We start from the raw sequence: 27,773 nt of genomic DNA, 5'->3' as shown, positions 1-27,773 counted from the left end.
GCTAATTTGAAAGATATATAAGTTTGTATGTAAAAACAACTAATTTCGTGAACTCAAATTTTTCAAGCAATTAAAACTTTTATATAACAAAAGAAGTATGTGATATTATTTTTAAAACATCTGAAAGTGTTGTTTACATATGGAAAATAAGTAAAACTTAAAAGAAATACGCGAATGTCAAAGATACTCACAAAGTGCTTCACAATTTGTAAAAGTCAATCAACGCCCTCACTTTAGACTGATGCGCAAGAAAACATTATTGTAGATCACCACTTGAGTACTTAAAGATCGTTCTATTTTGTATAATTTATGTATATAAATCAGCTGCAGTTTCGCTAAATTGCGGTCAATCATACAAGGCAGAATCAAGTTAATTTCGTTGCGAAACAATAAGACCTATTGATCATTTCCTTGTTCAGTGTCTGTGAAACCCTTCAAAATTGTAATTAAATCAGCATTTCAGCCGCAGTTCTAATTTGTGAAAGAACCTATAAATGAATTCTAAAAATAAGAACATAAATAAAAATCAGATACCGTAGAAAATAGAAGTGGGAAATTCTCGTTCGATTGTGTGCAAAGCAACAGAAACACAGCAAAAAATATTCAGAAATGTTTTCTGATTATTTTCTTCCCTGTGCGCTTCATTGAAATAAACAATAATTCATCTGGCATAACGCCAGCGGTTAAATGTTGATCTTCAATATGACTCCCAGCCATTCCCAGCACAAATTTTGACATTTGAAGAAACGTTGGGAGCTAATCCAAATAGTTTTGTACAATCAAAAAAAAATACAAATAATGCAAATCGAGAAACAACAAAACAATAATTTACAAAATATATACAACAGGTGGACTAAAAATACTCGAATAAATAAAGTATTTAAGATTTTATAGTAAGACAAAAATACATTGATATTGGCTAAAATAAGCAACGTTGACTAGCAAATTCGCAGGTTGATAAATAGCACAGCTGACGCTTCGGTACTGATTCATGCACTTAGAAAACCATTTCACGAAAGAAAGCAAAGGCAAATTAGCACAGAGATTGGCAGTCCACTTGTCGTACAAGTTCAAGCAGCAGACGTCATCACATATACGAATACACAATGTCGGATTTGTTTATGGATATGCATCACCGACGCTTAAATAGAGCAGCTGCTGCCAAGGAAGCAACAAGTTTCAACAGCTGCATGAGCAATGCGAGCAATGCCAGCAAATCCACAAATAGCAGCTATAATTCCCATGCGGACAACGATTTATTAAATGATGATGAAGATCTATTTGACAATATTTTGAGTCTGAAACTAAAGAAGCCAAAAAACTGGAAATGGGAACTGAGCACCTCACGTTCCTGTTCAAACATTGCACTGCCACGAATCTTACTTTACGATCACAAAGGTAAATTACTTGTCGATGCCAACAGTCAGACTGAACAGGTGTTCAAACAGCAAGAAACTCCACAATCCAAAAACGGGCATGAAACACGCAAGCGAGCAAGTAGAGCTAGTAAAGCAGCAACCACAAATCTGACGCACAGTATGAGCCAAATTCTGAACAGTGACTTTAATGAGCTACAAATTGGAGAAGTGACACCATCAACTGAATCAAATAGTCTTATACATACTGTGCACAGCTTATCACCAGCTACAACAATACGCTCTGCAATCGATTTCTATACCAATGATTTGCCGGATTATAAATTTGAGAGACGCTCCAGTTCTTTGAAAGGTGTACGTTTTCAAGTCGACGATGCGAAGTCTGCAACAAGTAATAGTTTTCACATTGTTGATCTACCAACACCGCCTTCAACTACTACCACAGGCACAACACCGTCGTCCTCATCTCCGTCGGGACCCAGAGAAAAGAAACGTTATCGTCGCTCACATAGCACAGGTCGTCCAAATACAAAGCCGTCATCTATTCTAGAACGCTTCAGTATGAGTAAAGGACGCTTCTCCTCACCTGAATATGCAGATGAGCATGAAATCAAGCATTCACCACGTTATTACTTGAGCACAAGCAAGGCTGGTACTTTGGTGGTGCAAGAGGATAGCTTCAGTCGTTATCGTCGTCGTCGGAAACCCAAAAACTCCTCGAGTGAAAATATGCTAGATGTGCTTTCACCCAAAAGTAGCACAACAAATTCCCTCAAAACGCTTAATACACTGAATCCACCAATGCAAGCTAAGTTGAAGCTATGTGCGGAACCACAAACTGGCAGCCTACAAGATGTTGCAGAACTACAAGAGAAAATTAGAAAAAAGTCTTTGCCTATAAGAAGGTATCGTAGTGATGGTAATATATTACTACAAAAACAATTATCAACATCAGAGGATGAAGAGGATGATTCTAAACGCAACCGAACAAAATATCGAAAGCAAAGCAACAAAAGAGGTTGGTGGCGGAAAATTGATTATGTTTCAGATACTTTAAAAAAAAAATTTATTATTTTTTTCCATTAGGTTTAGTAACAATTGATTCAGACAATGGAGTGATACATTCAGCTGAAAGAATGCATGAGAGATGACTTAGAACTAAAAAATAATAATAATCTTTTTTGAAAAAAATACATGTGATTTATGGCAGTGTTTCTCGACCCGAAACGTACTGAAGACTGTGGCAATGTTTAATGTGTTTTACAAGAACCGGTACCAATATCTTCCTTAAATTAAATTATATTGTTAGAGCAAAAATTTCAATATTGCAATGTGGCAATGTCACAGATACGTAACGGTCCTACGGTTGATAAACACTGTTATATACTGTATAATAGAACCTAGAAGTACTATTATATGTTGCCTTGGCTGTAAATAAAAAAATTAATTTTGGAAAGTTTATTTTAAAAATTTTATTTCAATGTACCTTTCTAAAGAAACAAATCCTTGAAATTAATGGCATTTTCATTATATAGTATAATTTAAAGTCTTTTGTATATATAATTTGCATTATAGCAGTTTAAATTATGTAGAAGACAATTTCATATGATTCATAACATAATAACATGCCCAAATACTTAAAAGAACGTTAAATTATTTGAAATTGTACTAAAATAAGATTAATTAATTAATACTTAATAAATAAATTAATTAATTATTAATCATTAATAATGATTCCATTGATAAACTGAAGCAGTCATGATATTTTTGTTTATTTCAGTCTTAGATCTCTTAATAGTAATATAACTTAATATAATTCTTCTCAATTTCATAGTTTCTTATAAAACAAATATAGTCATCAACTCTTCTAATGTGTTTTAATGTCTATATCTTAGTAATCGATTTTTTAATATTTTTTCAATATATGCACTTCATCCTCTTTGGTGCTACAGCTCATAGTTATCTCTGATCTATGACTACTCTTTTCACATTGCAATTCTTTATTGACTGCATTTTAAGATAATCAACTCGTATAAATTCGAAATTATTCCTAGTAGATAAATTGATCTAAGCCTAACACAGACTTATAGTCAGATTTGTCAGGATGGATTTGATATTGGAAGTATCCTTACCAAATCTCTCTCTTTTGTGTCTCTTTTCTATAACATATATATCAACAGGAGTTGGTTTCTAACTCTTGAAGTAACGTACATGCATAACGAAGGTGTGAGAGTAGCGATTGCAGTCTGAGTTCATACCCTACCGTGGTCATCGTACTCCATGTAAAAAGTTGATATCGAAGCACCAAACATGAATATAATATGAGTGGTATATTATATATATATGATTTTGTGACGACAAAGAGATATACCATTATATTTGATCACTGCTCAACAAAGCAAAAACTGTTTAATGTTAATATATGTTTCCAAAGTATTATTTAATTTTCTCTTACAATAATAATATTTTCAAATATTTGTGAAAGTAATAATGTACTAAATACGTTGACTATTAGCAGACTCTAGTACTAATTCTTAAAAATGATATAATTTATGAAAAAGAATTCTAATTCTAATTATCTGTAGAATTATAACCGTATATCTCTGTCAAAACAGTGTACTTTAAGTATATAATTTTAGGTTCGTATTTATTTTATTTTATTTTTTTAAATAAATGCTTAATAGTAATTTGTTATGTTTAAACATTTAATAGTTTTATAAATTTAGATAATAAATATAACAAAAATTACCGTAGTAATAAATTATATGCCAAAAAGTATGCAGTCGAAAAATAAGTACACTGTAAAAAATCTAAACAAAGTTAAAGTAAATTATAATTTTTATCTCATAACAAATCTAAATAAAAAAAATAAATATTCCTAACATAGATGCTAAAAATAGATGTGTTTAATGCTTTTATTACCAAAAGTTACACTGCGAAATGAAAAAAATCAATATATTATTCCCTATCCTCCCTCCCTTTACTATTAAAGAACTGTTTACGAAAAACATTCCTATTTTTACTTAACATGATCACTCAACCAGAGAGACGGTCTTCCCGGAAATTTTTTCTCTTTCTGGGTCTCCAAAAATTTTTTTAACTGTAGCATCTCCACAACATGAGTAAACCAGTGAGGCTGTTGGTGCTAGACTCGCTGAATGATGCCAATGACATGATAAAACTCATACAACACTCTGTTTCTTTGAAACCAGTAATCTCAGACAGGCGGTAGATTGCGATACTTATTGTAAATAATAAGCAGTGTTGAATGTAATTGAATCCATTAATAGAACAACAGTTGTCATTATAAAATTGAGGAACCCATGCATTGAATTTGAATTTAATCACCACAAACATAAATAGTTATTTAAATTCCAAAAGGAAAATAATGATCATCTACCATATCACTGTCCGGTACTGGCTTCGAGTATTCTTGTCTCCATTGACGCCTAGCTCCTTAAATGTATATCCACGAGTCTCATGGTAGACTTTCAAGGTAAAAAAGGAAAAGAACGCTCATCTACCATTCCAATGTCCGATACTGGCCCTGAGTGCTCTAGTCGCCTTTGACGCCCAGCTCCTTAAATGTATATCCACGAGTCTCATGGTAGGCTTTCAAGGTATTCTCCATTTTTCATTATTATTTTTAATACTTCTGTTATTATTATTCCAGTTATTTTCTATTCTTAAGCGAGTTTTAAAATTTCTTTGTGTTATCGCAAAGCCAAATGGTTGACTGAAAGGATAGAAATTAGTTCAATAAAGCTTGTTTTAAATATAAAAAATTAAAATCACCCCAATATTTAATTATATACTTATATTACACTCTATACCGATATATAAGCCAACCTAACCTATATACCAATCTATATACTAATGCACATACATACATACATTTGTTAGTATGATTAAATTGTTAAATATTAAGGTTCAGTACGAATTTGATATCGAACTAGTAATACAATTTTCAGCAACAATCGATTATCCTTAACCAGTAAGGATTGACATTGCCTGACTGAAATGCAATTAAATGCAAGGCATCAGTGTAATTTGCATTTAACTTGAACATAATTAAACATCATCACATCACACGTCACACTTCTATGTCCGCTGCTTAAATTATATATGTATAAGCGTTGGCATTTCGCAGCCTTAGATGAGCTCAGATAATATCAATCTTAATTGACAATTTTGATTCGTAACTTAATTACGTTAATACACAATCAGTAGTAAAATGAAAATGATGTATTCAATTGGAATTGAATTTTAAATAATACGTAAGTGCATATCTTTTAACAAGTCATATATGTTTGAAGCTGATATGTGCACTTTGGAATATTGGAATACAACTAATCACAATCTTAAGCTCACATTAATCCTAAGTGCACATTAATCCCATTTTAGTTACAACTGCATCAAAGAATTAACAAATATTCAAAACTGTGAAGAGAAGAAACTGTGAGAAATTTCAGCTCCCAAAAAACTTAATCTCCAGCTTCTTAATTAGATGAACTCCGTTTAGCTAGTACTTAAACCACCTTTCAAAGATAAGACTGAAGGATACTGGTATAGGTAAATATATAATTTATTTTTTTGTGAACTAATCAAGATGATGTATAAAGTAAAAGAAGATATAATACTAATAGTAAAATACCTATACATCATCTTATATTATGATAATGAGATGGATGAGAATGATGGATGATATATGAGAAGTAGAAATTCTCAGAAAACGAATGCAGTTCTTTTATTTGACTGCCATTACATTAGGTCTAGGGTCTTTAAAAAAAATAATTAAATTTATTAAAAACCAACATATTATTTTATGACAAAAATCTATTTTAAATAGATAAGGGGTTAGAGAGATTAGAGGGTTAGAGAAAAATTTTAAATTCAAAAATTTTTTAGTTTTGCTTCTCCTAGGAGTTAAAGGAATTTATATACATATATATATGTATTTAATTTTTGAACCGCAAGTGTTACTATTTGTATTGCACTCTATCAAATTTGAACCGGGGACTAGCGTATAAGAACGCAAACCTAAATTACACTTAATTTGAACTCTATGAAATTTGAACCGAGGACTAGCGTGTAAAAATACAAACCTAACCAACATTTAATTTGCGATATTCGTACTAAAAATGTATACAGCTTCTGTTGTTTATTAAAAAAAATCTTATATATTCAAGGTTATTGAATCCACGGTTCAACATTGATAGGGTTAAATTTCTCATACTTGCAATCTAGAAGTATATACTTCCAAAGACCATCGGTGATAAATATTTGGCGGTATCTAATAGAGCTGTATGGTTCACGAATTCACTAAAAGAAATTTAAAAAATTGTGTGGATTTGAAAATTTTCTCGGTATTAAAATCTATAATATAAAAAATTTGCTATCTAAAGTTTTTATTAATTTTAGTTAAACACTGAAGTCTAAATATATTTACGCTCATCTATTCTGGATATGACACATACATCCAACTCTTCAGTATAACGCAGTACATGGAATAAAACGGGATTTTCAGACTTCACCCACCAATCCTGATTACTTAAAAAAACAAACAACTTATATGTTTACATATGAAATTTATTTGATATAATAAAAAACTCTTAGAGTCGACTTCACAGTCGTCATTTATGTCTCAGTACTGACTTAAGTCATGCTTAAGTCATCAACTTTGTTAGTTTTATTCATACTGAAATCAGTTTTGAAACTTAAGTTACGATTGATAACGCATCAAATCTGTTCACAATTTTTAAATTTCAAAAATATAAAAAAAAAAAAATTTTTGTTTATAAACGTCTAGGTCTTTCTGACTACACTGAACTGAAAGCCAAAATATTTTCAAGATGTTACTAGTTTCGAATAACATGAACCGATACGCAATCTTGAATTGTTCTTATCACATCTAATCAGAAGTATATTGTTTGTTTTTTATTTTTTAATTAAATTACAAAAGAAAAGAGTGCTTTGACATGATTAAATAATCTTCAACAATAAATTATCTTCGAAAGAGAGCATTTGTGCAATTTTGAAAATGAAAAGCAAATCTCCCTTGATACTGATAAGCCTCTTAAGCACCTTTTGCATGGAATAGCCATTGCTGGACAATTTAGTATCAATCAAAGCTCTTACCATTTGAGTAGCAATAAACTCGGTATTATTCGCAATATCAAATAAACAAAATGAAATTTAATTATTTTTCATTTAATTTTCTTATCATTTGCTTAATCGCACTTAATGCCTTTATGACATCAACAAATGCGACTAAAGTGATTTTCTACGGCAATAAAACAAGAGTGGATGAGAGTAACATTCTGGTCTTACGCCCATCGATGTGTCGTTTTGTTTTAGATCATGCTGGCCGGTGTCGTAGGGTAAGTTTAAAAAATGAATTTATTTTAAAATTTCTAAAAATAAAAAGTTTTGTGAGATATTAAAAAAGAATTCTTTCCACAGAGGGGCTAATTTGGAACCAAGCTAAATCGGGACTTCGATCACCGATCACCAGTGACCAATCATTATAGTGCAAATATTTACTTGTAGACTGACTGAAGGAAAAACTGACAACTTAAAGCTTTTTGGAAAGTGGATGACAAAATGGTATTTTACCAATCTTATCAATACTAGGAATTCCTAAATTATTAATTATTAACCATTTACGATGTTGACAAAATATAAACAAATAAAACGTCAATTATAATTGCTAAAATTAAAAAATCAAAGTACAACAAAATTTTTTATAAATAAAATTTGTTAAAAAAATACAAAACAAAAGTGGAAAAATTCATTGACGCAGTGAGGAGACGGCGTAAGTTAGTCATACTCCGAATTAAATGTGATATATTTTTAGTGATACTCGCACATCGTGTGTTTACCAACGTCACGATGAGACGTCGCTGAATTCCATTCATAAACGCTGAGCAGTACAAGTCGGCTTTGGTACTGCAAATATTGGCTAAACCAATCAAACTGCAAACAAGATATCATTAGACCCTAATTTATGCTTTCACCGATTCGAAGTTGAACTTTGAAACCCGCAATTGGAAAATTTCGTCACAAGATTGATAAGTTGTGAAATTATACGAGTACACACCAGCCCAATTGCAAATTATTTACTTTTTTCATTAAAAATCAAACAATTCATTTTATTTAAAGTCAATGTAAGTAAACTGCTTTATACGTGCAGAAAGTGTGTTACCATTAGTCACCTAAATCGAGAAGAGTGACGCCTATTGTTAGCCCGATACTCCTTTATATGTCGCATTCGGTTAGAGAGGACGGCTGAGCGCGATACTGGTGTATCGTCTAATAAAGTGAGTCTAATAAAGTTTTATGACACTCTCGACGTCATCGCAGATACGACCTTATTTACTCTTGCCATGAGTCTCGGACTGAAAAACTTCTTGGATAAAACTTTGGGTGCTAGAGGCAAGAAAAGCCTATGAAAGCTTTTTGTTTACCTTTGCAGTAAAAAACAATTAAAAAACAAATGCTGTGATTGTGGAATTTTCGTGAATTTTTCAGTGTTATTTGTGTGGCAGCAAGTCGATTGCAGTGAATGTAAAAGATAAGATATCACTACAGGGTGTTTTGTTGACATAGAGCTTATGGCAGATATTAGATTAAAATTCTGAGAACTTTTAAGTCCATAATTAGTTATTTGATTATTTGGTATTAGTATAATAATATAAGGTGAGTATGTGGTGCAAATAAAGCTTAGTTATTAACAATAATGCAAAATGTGTGTAGGAGAATATTTTTGAGTGATTTTTTATACAGAAAGTTTATTTAAAATAAAAACTTTATTAGTATACCTTATGTGAACCTTAAAACAATTATTATTGATTACATTCTTATTTTTTTCACAATATCAAAGTCACTAGAGTCTATAAATGAAGCAGGCAGATATAATGTATTTAGATACATGTATCTGCATTAACTATCAATTTGTATTTATATTTTTTTAAGGGTAGATGACAAACAAGTCACTAAATGAGACTTAAACCACCTCTAAGGAATGAATTGTGAAGATTTCAACCATTAACCATGATAATCATGGTGCTGATAATCTCATAACAGTGATCGTAGGAAATTTAGATGAAGAGTACTTCCACATTTGAGTTCATCTCAGTTAGAAATCAGGGATATTCATTACTAATAATTAGAATTTCAATATGAAAATTACTTATCGTAAGTAAACAAATTAAAGATGATTTTAGAATTCTACATCCTAAACAAAAAATTATTATTACTATTATATTTTTGTTTTTTTCTTTTCTAGCTTAAGAAGCATATAGCTTTACATATTATACCACCTTTTTTTTCCTCGATTTTGTTATTCTTCACTCCAAATTAAACTTAATTTTGGGTTAGATATATTGGAATTGTCCATCAAGCCTTCGCGGTAGAGAACTTTAACTTCCAACAAAGCCTGTTATATATCTTAGTTCAGCTATTAGGAGGATCTGGGAAATTTATTAGACCATGCTTTGTTTTCAATAAATGTTTACCTTCGATAAGTTCATTTAAATCACCTCCTTCTTCGAGGACTTCAAAGGTTTTAAATATGGATTTAAATGAAACGCTGTTTTCACAGTAAATAAAGAACAGATTAAGTGCAGCAGATGCATTTCATAAACAGTTTATTGATACAAAAAAACTGAAGATGTATGGAGTTTTTGAAAACGTTGAAAATGTTTAGCATGGAGGACAAAATTTAATTTTTCGAGTCTTAATAATTACGGGTGTCTACTATATTTGCTTTTTTTTAATTTTCAATGGTTCTTATTCAAACTTATAGCTTATTCAAACTTATATAAAAAGATATGGGTTTTCTTAAGCAAAATACACTTATATCGTATATATAATCCTTTTGGTAATTTTATAAATTTTATTACAATAAGCAACATATAATGGCAAACACCCTGTAAATAGTTTATAATTACACTCTTAAGTCATCATTTATCATTCTATTATCAATGGCGTGTCGATATCATTCGGGGTTGCATGAGGAACACAACACTCTCGTCTTAAGTAGTACCACAAGAATTCGTTTCTAATCAGTTAAATACCGGCATTTGAACGAAGCAGTTAAGGTAGCAGTAATCTATTTAGCGTATTTCTCGGTTAATTAGAACAACGCGTATATTATCAACAAACGTTTTCGTAATTGAAAAGTGAACACAATCGTAGCACAATCGTAAAGCGATTTAAATTATTATCAAGCAAATCTACATATTACAGACATTCCGAGAACCCAAATATGGCATTGAAATTTACTAGAATAGTATTTTGCACGCTCTTCATGTTGGCTTTAGTAGTATTTTGTGCGCCCAATGAAACCGAATCCAGACGCGTCATATTCCACGCTCCACGTCAAATGCAAATCTTTACCGGGCAGATTCTATCGTCACGCGCTAAGGAAAAACCCTGTGAAAAATGTCATATGAGAGACCATCGCGGCAGGTGTCGACGTATTTTATCATTTAATGCAGGTAAGTGTGATTTCTTAAGAATAATTATATAATAATATTTCAAATTATAATTGTATAAAATAAAACAAAAGTAAAAATAGAAGAATAATATTATAAAAATAAAATAAAGTAAAAATAACATTAATAAAAAATAATAAAATATTATATATGCACAATTGAATTATAATATAACTTATAATAATGAAAGTGAAGTACTATGGTCAAGAGCAGGCACGACAGATATAAACATCGAGATTCGAAGACCAAAATTCTATAGGATTGACCTCTAACCTCGAAAGCCGTTAGGCCACTTCGCAAATATGGCCCTACAATGCATTCGCAAGGCAGTGGACGCAGAGGACAACCAAAAACTACATGGAGGCGTTCCACCTTAAATGTGATCAACTTGCACACCAGCAATAAAAATTACAACCGCATAAGTGAAATAAGGGGAATCGCTTATGCCCAGTATGAAGGCAGCTCAAAATCAATTGACGTCGAGCAAAGCTATAATAATAATAATTTAATTATTTATTTTTATTTAATTACAATTTATTTCATTTTTTTTTTTTGTTTTGTTTTTGTTATAAAATTAATTAATCAATTAATTTTCACTTACAATATTTTCCTTTCAGATGGTATTAAGTGCTGATACTCAATTAAGTAGTCCGCTTACGACCAAACGAGAATCTCGTGCTGATTTGAATACGTCATTTCGCCCATCACCAAACAACATGAATGCATACCATATTATCTACATTTGCGTATTATTTATTTTTAGTTTTAAGTATAAAAAGTTTTTTTTTTTTTAATTAAACTTAAATTTATTTCCAATTATTTATCAAGTAAACACACACTTCAAAATTTACTATTTACTCGTTTTGCACAATTCGTTATTCTTTATAATCTGCACCACACATTTTGCACTGTGATTTTATTAATTGATATTTTATTTATAAACAAACTATTGTAAAATAAAATGTAATAAAAAGATTTTAAATCAAATAAATTGTTTACTCTTTAAATAATTAAGAAGAATCCATAAAAGAATTTTATTACTCATTGAAAGCTCAGGAATTAATCTACTGCACACACGTCTGAATTATTTATGTGGGCAAAAAGGCTTAAGTGAATAAATGGCCATAAATGCTATTTTGAAATATTTAATAACTTTTACCTTTCAAATGTGTAAATAGAATAAGAGATTTGAGATTTAGATATCCCAAAACAAATAAATATTACTTCATTTGTTGAAAACTCTACAGAGATCCTTCAATTTGTGAAGGAATAAATATCTCAAATGCTTGTTTTCTAATTGCTGAGGTTTATAAAGATTTGATTAATTCAATTTAAATCTATTTGTCAGTTTAGTTATTGTTATAATAAATAAACACAAATGATTTCCTGTACACATTCATAAGTAAATAGCAAAGTTGTTCAATTTATAAATTGCAGAAATTACCTTCAGTACACTTTGATTGGTTAGCTGCAAAGACTGAACCCAGATACCGTTCCGCCTTACATAAGTAACAATTATTTGCCGTTTTAATACTATTTTTCAACTATTTAAGTATATATATATATATATATATATATATATATTTAATCCTTTAACTTCTAGGAGGAGCATAGAGCCTCAACGAATATCTTCCACTCGGTACGATTGATGACCAATAGCTTCAACTCTCCCCAGCTTTTCCACATGTGTAACATTTCCATGTCGATTTGCTTTCTCCAGGTGTGAGCAGATCTGCCCCTTCTTCTGCTACCCATCGGGTTCCTCTCAATCGCTATTCTTGTGATGTCACCAGTCGGTCTACGCAAAGTGTGGCCGACCCATTCCCATTTGCGTTTTTTGATATCACTACTTATAGGAGTTTGTTGAGTTAACGATCACAGACGTTCATTTGGAATTGCATTTGGCCAGAATACTTTAACGATTTTGCGTAATGATTGATTTATGAAAACTTGTAGTGCCTTGATGGTGTTTGCCGCAGTATTCTTGGATTTACATCTATTTTAATACCATTTACGAGGAATTCACTATAGATGAACTAACAACACTGAACCGCAGATACTACTCCGCCTTACATAAGTAATAATTATTTGCCGTTTTAATAGTATTTTCCCACTATTTTAATACCTTTTAACAGGAATCTCCTAGAGATTAATTAAATCCATCAAGTTGTGTTTGTTTAGTGTAACATATTTTTTGTTTTAACTGATAGATAATACTGATAGACAATCCGACAGATCGTCAAGAAAGTACTTTCCTTAAAATCTGTTGATACTGTTATTCGAGGTTAGACAGTCTTAGAGAAACTTCTTCGTTCAGGTTTTCATAACTTTTAGGAAGTTAATCGATTTGATGTATATAGCTGAGTGCGCATTTGAATAAATGTCATCATATGATGACTCAGTAATCAACATCTGATTGTTTATAAAATACTTCAATGCTTCACAGTCAATTAAATTAAAGATCCATTCCGTCAAATACTGAATGAAGTTTCTACGGTTAAAGCAAGGACAGAGAAGTTCTCTAATATATATCACATATTATTCAAGTTGTGAAAAAGTGTTGGGTATATTATAATATAACTGTAAGTTATAGTTATTATTATTGTTTAATTTATGTATATTAAATTACTAAAAATAATAAAGCAACTTCAAAAAAATGTTAGTAATGACGGTGATTATGCAAATAATTTACAACGCGATAATTTTTAAACTCTTATCGGACGCTGAGGAATTTTATAAAAGAGAGTATTGTTTCAAAAAAATATAAAAATAAAATTCGTTTATTCATTAATTTATGACTATGCAGAAAATATGGACTAAATGTATTATTTGGCTACATATACATCAGTTTATAAATAATTGAAAAAAGTAATTACAAAAAATTATGTTCTCTCACTATTATTACAAGTTATGGGTTAGTAGAAAAATATTATCTGAAAAACAATATAGAACCTTTAACAAATCTTGAAGGTATTTTAAAATTGTATTGTCTCTATAGAAAGCAACGTTTTAATTTATAATCTGTTATATTAACATACAGTAACGATATTATTTTAACTATTCGGCATCTAATAAAAGAGTTTGATTAGTTTATCTTTGTATTGAAGGATTTACGTTTGCATAATACTCCACCTCCTTTAGTTACAAACAAAAGTAATTATTACTAAACAATCTCATATTATCTATATAGGGATTTACACAATTTGCATTTATCAGTAAAAAAGCCGCATAGACTCTATAATTTATTTTTGCTATTTATAGCATTTATAGCCCTATATAATACCACAAGTTTTTAATATAGACTTATATTCGTTTAACTACTCTTGAAATTTTTTCTACCTTTACTCAACGATCAGTTACACTATGCTCGATTTTCTCACAGAGCAATTAAAGGTCAAACTCTGCTTTGATTCCACCTTTTTTGGGTATCTAATTGTCCATTCCATAATCACCGTATTTTTCAGTTTGTTCTGTCACTCATATATATAATATAAAAAAGACATATTATCACTAACATCACCAACTCAACACCGCAAAGCTTAAAGAATTCGGTCTCCGCTGAGGCAAGTATTCTTTATGAATCAGAAAAGAAAAGGGCATTTAAGCTACCAAAAGCCTAGAAATATACTTTTGATTGGGGTAAGAGATGTGAGAGCATTAACGAAGAGATTACGAAGGCGTGTGTGATATGAAGATACGGTAGTATAGAATCTGATGTGTAAGTAGACATAGCTAAGAAAAAGGAAGTTTTATGTACTTTATTATCACTTTATTGATTTTTTGTATATATTTGTGTCCTTATCATATCTTTTATTCATAAATATATACGACACTGCTAGCATTTTCAAACAACTTATTGGGTCTAAAATATGGCACACTTTTGGCGACCTAGTTATTCCTACTTGTCTATCTACATGTCATAAAAATGCCAAAAAAATTTTATTTATATAATAAATAAAAATAAATTTATATAAAACATAAACAATTGTATGAGTAATACAATATAAAAGTAGCACCTCCGATATCTGAAATCTATTCTACACATGACACGTGCATTCTTTTAACTTTTTTACTTAAATTTTAATAATTTCATGACTCAGTCAATAGAACTAATTTGTATTTCTAATAATTTTTCAGATCTTACAAGAATTTTTATCATTTTACGTGATAAATTCGAATGGTTTCTACGGGTATTTTTCTTTATTTGGAGGAAACCGGGTGCTTTAGTCACAAATGTTTACTAATTTGTTATATACAATATACGTCATATGGTTGAGCGTATGTATGACTCCAAATTAAATAAACTGCACTTCTTTTGTGAATGAATGTGGTTACTAATTGCAACAAAACATATATAGTGTTAAGAACATTATATAGCAACCAACTTACTGAAAATTTTATCTGAACATTTTTTTTTAATAGCTGAATGATGCAATGCATGACACTATTTTTAATTACATTGCCATTTCCAAGTCTTAAAACTTCAAGACTTCAGAAATGTATTTAAGTTTTTTACCATGTCATCACAGTCATCATAGCAATACAGTCCATTTAAAAGCTAATCGTGTTTTGCAACACCCTTCAATTATTTTCTATTCTTTGCCTTTACATTCGATTGATATTCATATGGTAGTTGTGAAATTGTGTCGCAGACTATTACCCATCTGTTTCTTGGTCTTCTTCAGTTTTAATATTGTTCTCAATTCACTCACCAATACTCGTACCGGTCTCGTTTCTTTAGTCATACGGATAATCTGCTTTGCTATGCCAAGCGTCAGTTTCCAATCCATATCACATAATCAATGCTTTCGAAGCATAATCAAAAAAATTATTAAATAAATTGGGACTCATATTTACTTACTACTTACTAATTTGCCAAGATGCTGAAAGAAGAATAACACTTCCTCAATCTTTTTATTAATGCTTAACTAAACAATATATCCAGCCCTGGAACTTCAACCACTAGTTGAAGGGTTTGCCTTGATTAAACTGATCTCGAGATTGCCTTTTTAGACAAAGAAATGGGGTATATCTTAATTGGCTTTATGTTGTTAGCTCGCTGACTTAACAAACACATGTCATCAGCGTGTTGCATTTCCACTAGATTTACTAGCAGGGATTGTTGTGTTCCTTGTCGATCAGCAACGTCATATAAGAGTTATATAAGTCACTTTAAAAAACAAGGCTGATAAGATAGTGCCTTGTCTGATAATAATATACCATCGAAAGCATATTATTATGAAAGACTTGCTGTGCTTGTAAAATATTCTTTTTGCATCCAATTAAAGATAATAGTCTTGTTTAAAAATTAATTCATTTGAATTCGGATTTCAATTTTTAGGAGATATCTAATATAACACAACTTAAAACAAAAACTTTCAAAGCAAATTAATAAAACTCCAGAAAAAAGTGCAAAAATATAAATCAAGTATGGTTATGGATCAGTTGGCTATTGAACACTGAGTCTCAGTTTGAAATTTGGCAGGGCACGAGTTCAAATCTTGGTACTTGCAGTCTTAAAAAATTATATACAAATAATTAAATACAAGAAATAACTTCTAGACCGCTAATAATGATTATTGTATGGTCAGCCAAAAATTCAATTAATTAAAAATATATAAAAATAATTTTTTTGTAATAGTTCACTATTTTTCGAAACCTCTTTCGTAGATATTTTTATTAATTCTAAATTAAATGTGATACTTACTTCAATATCTGAGATAAATTCCTTTTAATAATATTGTACATCGATCAGTTACTTATTCTCCTAAAACCTTTAACTTTTAATTTCACAACATTTAAGATATGAACTCATAATATGTTTTAATAATAATTTTACCAGTAATTTTACCAATAAAATTTTACCAGTCAAAGGCAAAAAAAAACGTGACTTTTATCATAATTTTTATGAAATAAATTTCAATTCTGCATAGCAACAAATACGCAAAATGTTTAAATCGAATACATACCATTTATATGAAGTTCATTCATACATACGTATGGATATACAAACATCCATTAGCTATTAATTTATAAAAAAAACTGCATTTAAGATAGTGAATCAGAATAATATAGAATAATATATAATATATCCCATAAAAATACGTATTATATATTATTTAAAAAATATTATGGAATTAATAAAACTATTTTTATGTGCATTAAATTTGTGTAGTACAGTAAAACGCTTTGTTATCATAAAAGCTGGCACTAACCTACATCAACAATGTATAGAACAAAAGAATGTATCTATCTTAATATGTGCTATAAATAATTTTAAGTGATTTAAGCGAAATAACAGCTAACAGCTGTTAGCAAAACATGTAGTAAAGATATTTATTCCACAAATAAAACTTAAGTACATTTAAGCATGTGGAACATAATTTATACTTCAAAAATAAAAATCACTGCATAGTTTCAGGCTGTAGTTTGTTTACTCACTATATTTCAGATTATGAACTCATGACATGGGGAACTTTTTTCCTTGGCTTGGTGACAACACGAACGATCGTCAGGAATTGAATATAATTTTGCACCTTTGATTTTTTAGAAATTCTCAAGAAATTTCGTCATTAAAAATAAACACGAATCATGGAATAATTGACCAAAATAGAAATGTAGACAATACGCGCGGAAGCAATTGATATCTTATCTAAGGAATTTATACGTTTACAAATTAAATGTGTAAAGGTTTTATTTAACTATTTGCAAAGCAGTGACGGTAAAGTGTTTAATTGCATTTCTTGTTTATAGTGCCAAATCATCAAATTGAATCATATCTGTTTTATTTTTTAGAATACCAAGAAAAATATGTATGTAATTAATAATAATTGTAACCTTTGATATTTAATGTATAAGAAAATATATTGAAACTTTTATAAAGCATTCAATCAATATTCACGACAGCTAGCAAATACGTAAGTTTTAAGTTCATGGAAATTTAAAAACTTCCCTCATATTTTTTATATTTATTCTTATTAAATTTCAATATTTATATGTATATATATAAATATATATAATAATATAATTAGTAATAATATAATAATAATAATAAACAGCAGCAATAATAAAAAAGAATTAATTTTATATATTATATTTGGGTAGTAACAAAATATTCCAGAGTATGTAAAACATACTGTTAATAACATAACTTCAACAGATTTACAGTTTCTGTTAATGTGCCATGCTATAAAACGTTCATTATACGTTATATGCTATATATTTTTATTTGCGTGCTTATAATATTATTATTCATGTATTATACCTCCGTTTTATCTTTCTAAAGAGTCTATATAAAGTAAATAAAGTAAAGTAAAGCTTATTAGATATTATCCACATATTATACAACTGTTACATGTTTCTAAAGAGTCTGTATTAAGTAATGAGAACTCTTCACTTCTTATTAATACTGGATTGAAAAAGAGATATTTATATTTATATAAAGATTTGAAAGCAATACTGTACTATAAGAAATCATAATGAAAAGAATTTAAGCCATTTTGGTATTGACCAGATTATTGTAACTCACGCATTTTTTAATCCGTATCAGCAACCACAACGACTAATAGAATAAGATCCCGACAAATAAAACTTGTTGTGACTTTCAGTGACTTGTTTTTTTTTGTCTATATTCCTTGATATTTAATTTACATGTACAAGTATGTAAATACAAGTATGTACATGCTGTACCTTGCTTATACTATATTATACAACAAGTAAGAACTACTATTGGCTATTACCTCTTCAGTCAATAAACATTAACCTCATGTAAAAAATGTTGTTCTGCTTGGCAACAATAGATCGAAAAAACTTAATTATAATTAAATCGAATCCATATCGAAATACTGATATCCAAAACTCTTATTAGCTGTATGAAATTATAACCATTATCTCTATACCCATCTAAACATTATTTAAAGAATATAATGTACGAGAAACGTAGGGAGTTCGATTGAAAAAATATATTGTTTTAAAATTCATTTGAAAATTTATGTCTCTTATTCTTTTAAAAAAAAGTTTTTTAAAACTCCATGTATGTTATCTTAAAAAAAATTATTTAAACAAATAATTTCTAAAAACGAATATATAATGAACGATTCTTATATTATATATTTCATAATAAAATGTCAAATTTCTCTAGAAGCTAAGTCGTTCAACATCAATTCTGTCTTTCGCTTACATAAAATAATAGAATATTTATCTTATTATTATTAATTCAAATACCGCCACTGTAAATTTTTATCTTATCTAGAATTTTTGCTATCGATTAGGTGATTCCATCACTTTCGAAGCAACTTATAAAAAAGTCAGATACTTGGTATTTGCAATCAATTTGTAACGGCACGCGAACGACGGACCACTTATTCGAATATATTTTTCAAATATTTTAAATAAAAAAGATATTTACAATTAATATACATATATATATATATAAAAATAAATAACTAAATACTTCAAAATGCAAACAAAATATTTAATGTGCATATTTTTCGTAATCGTCACGTTGTTGAGTAATCTCTGTGCGCCAGTGGAATCCAAAGTGATATTCTACAATAAAAATCCAACAGTACGTACAGGTCAACTCCTGGTAACACATAAACGCTCGAAACCCTGCCCGAAGGGTCAGATGCGAGATCATCGTGAGAGGTGTCGACGTGCTATAATTTTTGGCAAATAATAAAAAATGAACTAAAATAGTTACTAAGCGTAGTTTAAGGAGCCAAATGACAAAGTAAGTCGGAAGTAAGAAATTCTTTTAATTTTACATAACAAATATTTTTGATATGAAAACAGAAAATAAAAATAAAAAATAAAAATCAGTGAAGTTCATAATATAAAAAATATTAATTAACTTTGGTTGCCACATTAAATGAGATTAAATTATTTTGTGATAAGACGGCGGGGTGCTGTAGAATTATTTTGCAATGAGATACTAAGTGAGATATTTGCCAAGTTTTGTTTACTTGAACTAAATGTACTAAGACTTCCAATATATTCCAAATTATTACAAAATCGGACATAATGCAATATATCTCAAGAACTTAAAAGTTTTAACAAAGATAATACACATACAAGTATATTCATAATACTTATTGATTAAGTACTAAGATTTCCAATATATTCCAAATCATTACAAAATCGGACATAATGCAATATATCTGATCAAAAATCAAAAAATTTTTACCAAGATAATTCACATACAAGTATATTCATAATTATTGATTATTTGACATATTGATTATTTGACATATTGATTATGTACTAAGATTTCCAATATATTCCAAATCATTACAAAATCGGACATAATGCAATATATCTCAAGAACTTAAAATCAAGATAATATACATACGAGTATATTCATAATATTTATTGATTATTTGACTTATTGATTATGTAGTAAGATTTCCAATATATTCCAAATCATTACAAAATCGGACATAATGCAATATATCTGATCAGAAATCAAAAGTTTCAACCAAGCTAATGTACACACGAGTATATTATTAATATTTATTGATTATTTGACAACGTTTGGATATTGGTTGTAGTGCTGATGACGATCATAAATATTTCCAATTAATTTTTTTTTAATTTTTATTACAATTTGTAATTTTTTTAAAAAGAAATTTTTTTAACGAATATTTTTGTTCATTTTTACTATTTCCATGCGGTATTTTATTTAATTGCTTTAAGACGTGCTTTGTGAATTTTATAGCTTCAGCAGCTCTCTATATTAAATCACATTGAATTCAAATCGATTTCAAATTTATTGCTCTTAAACTAACACAATTTTGTAATATATATAATATATATACAAAAAACAATCGAATGTGTTTTTTACTCGCAGATGTTTTGTAGAATAATCACTGCAATTCTATCTGAACTGTAAGCAATTATCTTGAATTAAAACTACTTATCAATATGAAATTGCAATTATAAAAAAAACGTGTTATGTTAAATATTTATCAATTTATCTGAATATAGCAAAAAGAAATAAAAATCTAAAAATTATTGACATATCTACTTTCAGTATTAATTAAGCACGTTTATAGTCGGCAAACTTATTGTTGACAAAATTATTTCCTCACTCTTTTTATTTATCAACAAAACTAATTCTCTTCCAGACGATATTTTTGAAGTCCTCATGAATTGTCTTCTATATTTAACTATATTAACACATATTTATGATTTCCGTACAAGCCCCCCTCACATAGTAAAACTCTTCAGCTTTGTTTTTCTTTTTTTTGTTGGGTATCAAATTTTTAAAAATTAAAACCAAAATTATTTGCCCTTAAAAATGTTATCTTTTTATCAAACAATCAAACTCGATTCGAGGTCTCAAACATAATCAACACTCATGCCTTATAGGAAATATTTTTATTACACCCGCCGGTTTTATGGCTGCTCTAAGCACATTGCAAAATTGAATATAATAAAATCAATTATATTTATTTACTATTCTACTATTTTAATGTTTTTTGTTTTTTTCTATTTTCTTACAGAGTCGAGCAATTGAAAGTGCAGGGCACTTCAGTTTATCTGATACAATAAATCGTAATCGATTAAGATAGTGTGTAGCTTAATTTATTAAATTATTTTGTATACATTTTTGTTAAGTATGATGTATGATATATGAAGTACATAACAAGTTAAGTTCGAATTTTTTTATATTTATTTAATTTATTAAAAATAAAATTTTTTGTATAAAACAATCTTACTAAAAATTTTTTAATTATTTTGCACTTAAGTATCGTGTTAATGTTGGGTCTGTCCGAAGAGATAGATTGTCGACTCTGCTTAGAAGCAAACAAAATTTCCAGTCACATTCTCTGTGACTGCCCAGTCTTGATCAATTCTAGGAGGAGGTCACTGGGTCGAGAACTACTGTCTCCTTCTGATATTAGGAGGTCCTCAACGGGTGACATTCTTGTTTTCATTCGGAAGGCGAAATGCCTTCTGCTCGGTTAGGGTCTGTTGTAGCACAAAGAATCAATCATAGTCGCAGTGCTCCGCTCCGTTGGGAGCTGTACCCTGTTTATTTATATTCTATACGATTCTATCGTCAAAACATAATCTAACTAGAAACAAATATTTACTTGAAATTAAATATTAAAATTCTAGATCTCCGTTTAAGTTAATCATGTTAAATACGTATTGTGGACCCATATTTTGCTGCGGGTACCGCTAATATCTATACATCCTATTCTCTATGAAGTATATAATAAAGTGTATGCATAATGCATAAAGTAACTTTATCTTAATTTATTCTCAACCGGTGATCCGTGGACTACACGTGGTCCGCGAGATGATTGTAATTGGACAGTAAATCAATTTTAACAAGTATACACACACAACCTGTAGTTTGTTCACTCAGACCTCACTTATTAGAAAATAAGCACAAAAAAATTTCAAGTAATTATACACCCAACATAGCTCATAATATGTACATTCAATTTATAATACATTATACGAGAGATGTATAAAACATATTATAATAATTATACAGTTTATTATTCTTAAACATTGAGGTCATATTGGAAACCACTGATTAAACTACTGATATATTCTATTATATTCCTATTATATTATCAGCTTACATGCTTTGTGTACATACTAAATTAGTTATAGAATTAGTCAAAAAGATGCTATATAATTTTCTTCACCATTTTTTGTCGTTTCTTCAAGATAGTGCTATACTTTTCGGGTGGCGACTCTAAATATATATACGAAATAAAAATGTTATAGCCTGTGTATTATAACTTTAGTAGAGATTTGTATTATAAATACTGATACATTGTAAAGTCAGTCCGCGGTTTAGAAGAAAATTCCAATTCTACCATCAGCTGGAACTTCTGAAGTGAGGATTATGAGGAGTTTCTGTGCATGGCTTCCTTTTGATAAGTTCCCAGAATCTAGTTTTATTATAAGTGGACCATGTTAACCTGGAAGTAGCATATGACTTAAGTGCCTTCCATCTGTTATTGGCAAGCTGAAGAAAGTGGAGGTAAGTACTTCTCTTAATGATCTCTATGGTAATATAAACCGGTACGCATCCAGGGAAGCACCCAACCGAGCTAAATTGTTAGCTTTCTCATTTGCAGGAGTTTGAAGCTCTGTATTTCTTTTTTTAACCATTAATTTAAAATGTGCTATAGTAAAACTTCTATTTGTAGAATAATATGATATTAAATATCCTATAGTATATTATGATGTTGAATACCCCCATAAAATATTACCATCAACATATATATTAAAAAACGAATGATTAAATATTGAACTAAGTATTCTTCAAATATACCATATTATCATTATATATAAAGCATAATTTTTTATATTCAAACGCAGACTGAAATAATATAAATTTTGAAATAAAATTAGACTATATGATTAACCAAATTGTGGTCAAAAATTTTTTGGTCAAAATTGCTTTGGCAAAAATGCCTCCGAATTCAGATTTGATCTGATTGTTGAGTAATAAAATCTATTCCAGTTTCATTTGCTGACACTCTTTGAAAATTTTCAATATATTGAAACCGTCAGTGATGGCGCCTGCAGGTGACATGCCAGGAGATGTCACCTGCATTGAAACCGCAATTTGAAATTAACATTTTTTGTTTATCCAAAAATGTCATTCTGTGTCTTTGTTACAAAATCACTGAAAAGTCCAAATTGCAAATTTTAACTAAACTAAACTTAATCAACATAATTATGTGCAGAATGTGTTCGCAATTATTTTCATAAAAGTTCGTGTGATGGTGGCGTTTGGAAAGGATCAACCCAGCCATCCAAAAAGCAACTAAAATTTAACTCCAATGACTTTTCACACAAATATGATAGGAATGATGTCAGAATTTGTTATATATGTGAAAAATTAATTTTTAATTCGTACATCAAATAAAGTTCACAAAATGCTACAGAATTTTAAAGTAAATTTCTAATAAAATAACACTGAGTGCTAATGAATACGCAATTTAATAAATTAAAGTTATTTGAAGAATGCCATTATCAGTTAACAAGCAGAATATTATATTTTCAATATCAAAATTGAGCTTAAAAAGAATTCTCTTTAATTTATTAATTAAAATATTTTTAATTAGAATTTTTGTTTATATATTGTAGATTGAATGCTATTCTCATATTACAAAGGCAAATGTATATTTTCAGTTTGGAATAACGTTCCTCTTTTATATATAAAATGTATTCGTTATTATTATATGTATATCCATGTTTTGGTTATCGACTGAATATTTTAAGTTAAACAAAGGAAAAGATAGCATAGTTCGAATTTTTGATTCCCTATAATAATCTGTGTAAACATACTTCTATGGGTGATTTGATGCAGACTTAATGCATCGTTGTTCAAAGACCACATTATTTTTATATATTATTTTTACTTTCAGAAATACTAGAAAAGTGGGGAATCAAAACGAAAGTAAATTAAATATTTTTAACGCTATTTTAGTTCACTAAGGCATGTGATCGTTTAATAACGTAACGTATTCTTCACTATAACCTATTGTAAATAATTTAAAAGATCTGTTTGGATCTGTACTTAAATAGAATTCATGTACAGAAATTTTTCTATGTTCTCTTATCCAAGCCAACGGATCCAAATCAATAAAACATCTTTATTAATATTAAATATTGTTGCATGTAAGAGTCAGATTTAAATCAGAACTACAAAAAAATTCTCTAAAAAAACCGGCAGATGTCAATGGGTATCAATGTGAAAATAAAAGTCCCTCTACTAAAAAAATTATTTGTTCTCTAGTAAAAAGAATTGTGAGCATCCACAATTCTAGAATGTATCACTTTGCTCCTTTTTTGCAGCTACCTCTATGGCTGCCTCAAAATTGAAATATTGTCATCCAAAAATTGGCGATGATCACCACACCCAAATTCACAACGAGCTTTTATTATTGTATTTAACATAAATAGTTAAATGTTAAGTTTCTCACGATGTATACGGCTCAGATGTACAGATATCAAAAACCACAATTAGTTAACAAAACAAATGGATGTTACTAAGTTTATTTGTCTGAGGTTATTTGTCGGTAAAGCACTATGGAGGCTATTAGCGAGTTATATGATCTGTCAATTTCCCCTGCGTTGCTATCCAAACAAGATGGATCTGAATATGAATATTCAATTTAAAAGTAAATGAGAGATTTATTTTTCATGCCTATTAGATTTAAATATGATCTAGGAAGAGAATACTTGCCTGAGATCTAAAATCTTCTTTTCAGATTCGAAAATTCTACACAGGTGACATACTGGCCTCCATTAGAAGAGTTAAACGTCTTTTGTTCCAAAATGGTGGGTTTGTACCCAAAAGACTTGCCGTTTTATATTCGGAGGTATTCAATAAGTGACATTCTGGTCTTTATTAGAAGAATTAAATGTCCTTTATTCGGTAAGGGTCACATTATAGAACAAAAGATTAGACCTTCAAGCCTTCATTAAAAGAGTTAAGTGTTCTCTGTTCCATTAGCGTCAAATTATAACTTAAAGGACTTACCGTGGTCGCAGTGACTTCTATTCTATTTTATTTATGACTAATTGTGAATGCAATTGAAGTTTAGGAAAAGATAAAGCATTCGTTTCTACATTATTTTTAATAATTCTGATTCTTATACAAAACAATAATGTAAGCATTATGCATATGTAATTAACATATGCCTATAGTTAATGTAGAAGTCATGCAGGCTCGTGCTTACTGTTAATCAATTCAAGTAACTTGTACTCATCTCTTCTGCGCTTGTACTGGAGGGTACTTCTTAACAAAAAAAAAAATTCTTCATCATTTCCCACAGCACTCCTTCTGAGAGCGGGAAACTTAAAGTGAATGGCAGTGCTTTGAGTTTCCTGACGGAAGTTTTTCTGCGCTTAAGTTTTACACTATTTTCCTATTTGGTAAAAACTTTGTCCATTGCGTACTCCCAGCGTAAGTGCAGAAAGGCATATTCCTGTCATTGTTGCTGCAGCTCGGAAGTCTCAGAATGGAATGGTGTAACTTTTTTACAACTTCATTGACTGCTGATAGTGCAACTATTTCTGCTCTTGATTATATGACGGTGGCTGTTGAGTTGCTGCTATTTTTTCGCTGTGGTTGTTGTTGTTACAACTGCTACTGCTGCTGTTGTTGTTCTTTTGTGAAACTATCTGTTGCAATGTCATCTAAGCATTAATGTTGGGTGCAAAAGTAGCAATGCTTTTATGTTCCTGACAATCATACAACGCATATAATGTATGTGCACTTATTTATATGAATTTGTGCATTTGTGTGTAATTTTTGTGTATTTTTGTGTGAAATGATAATGAATAATGCTGTTGATGATAGTGTTGCCAGAAGAGTTGCCGCTTTTATGTTAGCACTTTGCTGATAATATTGTCGACAATGAGGGTTCATTTTGTTGCACAATAAGCACCAAAGTTGACTTTGTTCTTTAGAAAAACTTTTACGTTTTTGTGATAATGTCCACAGGAGTGATAAAAATAAGTTAAAATATGTTGGCAGCAGCATCGGTAGTACCATCAAACTAATAATGAAAATTAATATTTTAAAAATAGCTTAACTCAAACTGTACTTTAATAATAATTTGCTGTGCTCTAATAGAAAATATCAAGTATAGATAGTTCTATTTATAATAGAAAGTTTCAAAAAGTTATTTTTAATACTTTTTTAATTTAAATATAATATTTCTCTATATATAATTAAAATAAATATATTGTATGTGTTGCTAAAGTTCATATTAAAATCATAAAAATAATTTTAAACATCTATTTATTAGGTCAAGTAGTATTTTTATTCCTTTTGTTGGATGAAATTTGGCAGCTTCATTTATTGAAATTTTCATTTATAGAAATTTCTTATAAAGATATCTTTACTCCATTTATATATCTATGACAATACCATGAAACAACTTAAATAGTATACACTTTTAAATAAATCCTTTTTTAAGGTGATTTGATCGGTTGATGCAAGTAACTTCTCAATAGAACAATAATTATAGAAATTTTTCCACGATTACATTTCAATGAAAATGTAGATTTATCTTAATCTTTTTTCTTTTACTATAACATCTTTGTATTTAATTTAACTATCATAATCTCTATATACTATTTAATATTTTTATTGATTGTTGCATTAAAGTAGTAATAGTTCACCATATAGGAATATTGCTATGTATCTTTCGATTCTCAAGTTCTCCTGTATGTCTTCATTTCTGAGATGCGATGATGGTTTTAATGTACTTCTCAATACAACTTTGTATTAAGAAAACATAAAGATAAGTAGCAATATTACGGAATAAATGATTGAGTTATCGTATTGCACAAAATCCAAAGATATGAATATATCAGTACTTTTGAGGCAACTTATATTAATATACATTATAGTTAATTTACTGAGTTTCCCATCATGCATACTTTATAAATTAATAATTACTTACTTACTTAGTTGATCATTGCTGAATTGAGCCCTTCTTGGGCTCGTCAAGTTGCCTCCGCCAGACATAGCGCTATTATATCAATCAATGGTCACCTAGTCAAACGACTATTAATTTAATTTATAAATTAATAGTTTATTTTATTTTTAAATAGCTGTCCTAATCGGTTTTTCTAATTCTTTCATTTTACGAAATAGAATAAACAAATTTTTTGAATATTTGATCAGTTCTAAGAGTTGACCAGAAGAGCCAGAATAAAAAGGATTACTGGAATAATATAGCAGGATTAAAACAAACCATATCACTTATTGATACCTATAACAACAAGAGATATTAAAAAAAAAACTTAGAATCATCAGAGGAATCCTAACAGGGCACTGTAAACTAAAACACTAGCTTACAAGACTGGGTATACTTACAGATGCAAACTGTAAATTCTGTTGAGAATGAGG

At 29.4% G+C, this 27,773-nt stretch overlaps 4 protein-coding genes across 4 annotated transcripts in view; 3 read left to right on the top strand and 1 right to left on the bottom strand.

Annotated features, from left to right (window-relative positions):
- Positions 1 to 27,773, bottom strand: part of LOC119667029 (cell wall protein DAN4-like) — a 299,435-nt gene that overhangs the window by 221,837 nt on the left and 49,825 nt on the right. The gene's annotated exons all lie outside the window — the stretch shown is intronic.
- On the top strand, positions 3 to 2,879 carry LOC119671158. The gene is made up of 2 exons (XM_038081693.1): positions 3 to 2,394; positions 2,463 to 2,879. Exons 1-2 carry the CDS (start codon positions 1,107 to 1,109, stop codon positions 2,525 to 2,527), a joined length of 1,353 nt encoding a protein of 450 aa, XP_037937621.1. The 5' UTR covers positions 3 to 1,106; the 3' UTR covers positions 2,528 to 2,879.
- LOC119671166 lies at positions 10,351 to 11,774 on the top strand. Its single transcript, XM_038081702.1, has 2 exons — positions 10,351 to 10,876; positions 11,491 to 11,774. The coding sequence occupies exons 1-2, from the start codon at positions 10,645 to 10,647 to the stop codon at positions 11,505 to 11,507; spliced, it is 249 nt and encodes an 82-aa protein (XP_037937630.1). The 5' UTR covers positions 10,351 to 10,644; the 3' UTR covers positions 11,508 to 11,774.
- On the top strand, positions 19,218 to 21,525 carry LOC119671167. Its single transcript, XM_038081703.1, has 2 exons — positions 19,218 to 19,604; positions 21,376 to 21,525. The coding sequence occupies exon 1, from the start codon at positions 19,332 to 19,334 to the stop codon at positions 19,548 to 19,550; it is 219 nt and encodes a 72-aa protein (XP_037937631.1). The 5' UTR covers positions 19,218 to 19,331; the 3' UTR covers positions 19,551 to 19,604; positions 21,376 to 21,525.

This window comes from Teleopsis dalmanni, chromosome 1, assembly GCF_002237135.1.
Source record: "Teleopsis dalmanni isolate 2A chromosome 1, ASM223713v2, whole genome shotgun sequence".
NCBI classification, from domain to species: domain Eukaryota; kingdom Metazoa; phylum Arthropoda; class Insecta; order Diptera; family Diopsidae; genus Teleopsis; species Teleopsis dalmanni.
The sequence above is the reverse complement of the archived record's forward strand: the minus strand, read 5'-3'. Positions and strand labels throughout refer to the sequence as shown.

What these genes read in the sequence shown, in the direction of transcription:
- LOC119671166 (XM_038081702.1), top strand. Translation starts at nt 10,645, where the DNA reads ATGGCATTGAAATTTACTAGAATAGTATTTTGCACGCTCTTCATGTTG.
- LOC119671167 (XM_038081703.1), top strand. Translation starts at nt 19,332, where the DNA reads ATGCAAACAAAATATTTAATGTGCATATTTTTCGTAATCGTCACGTTG.
- LOC119671158 (XM_038081693.1), top strand. Translation starts at nt 1,107, where the DNA reads ATGTCGGATTTGTTTATGGATATGCATCACCGACGCTTAAATAGAGCA. An exon ending in AAAGCAAAGCAACAAAAGAG is followed by an intron (nt 2,395 to 2,462) that starts GTTGGTGGCGGA and finishes TTTTTCCATTAG; the next exon opens with GTTTAGTAACAATTGATTCA.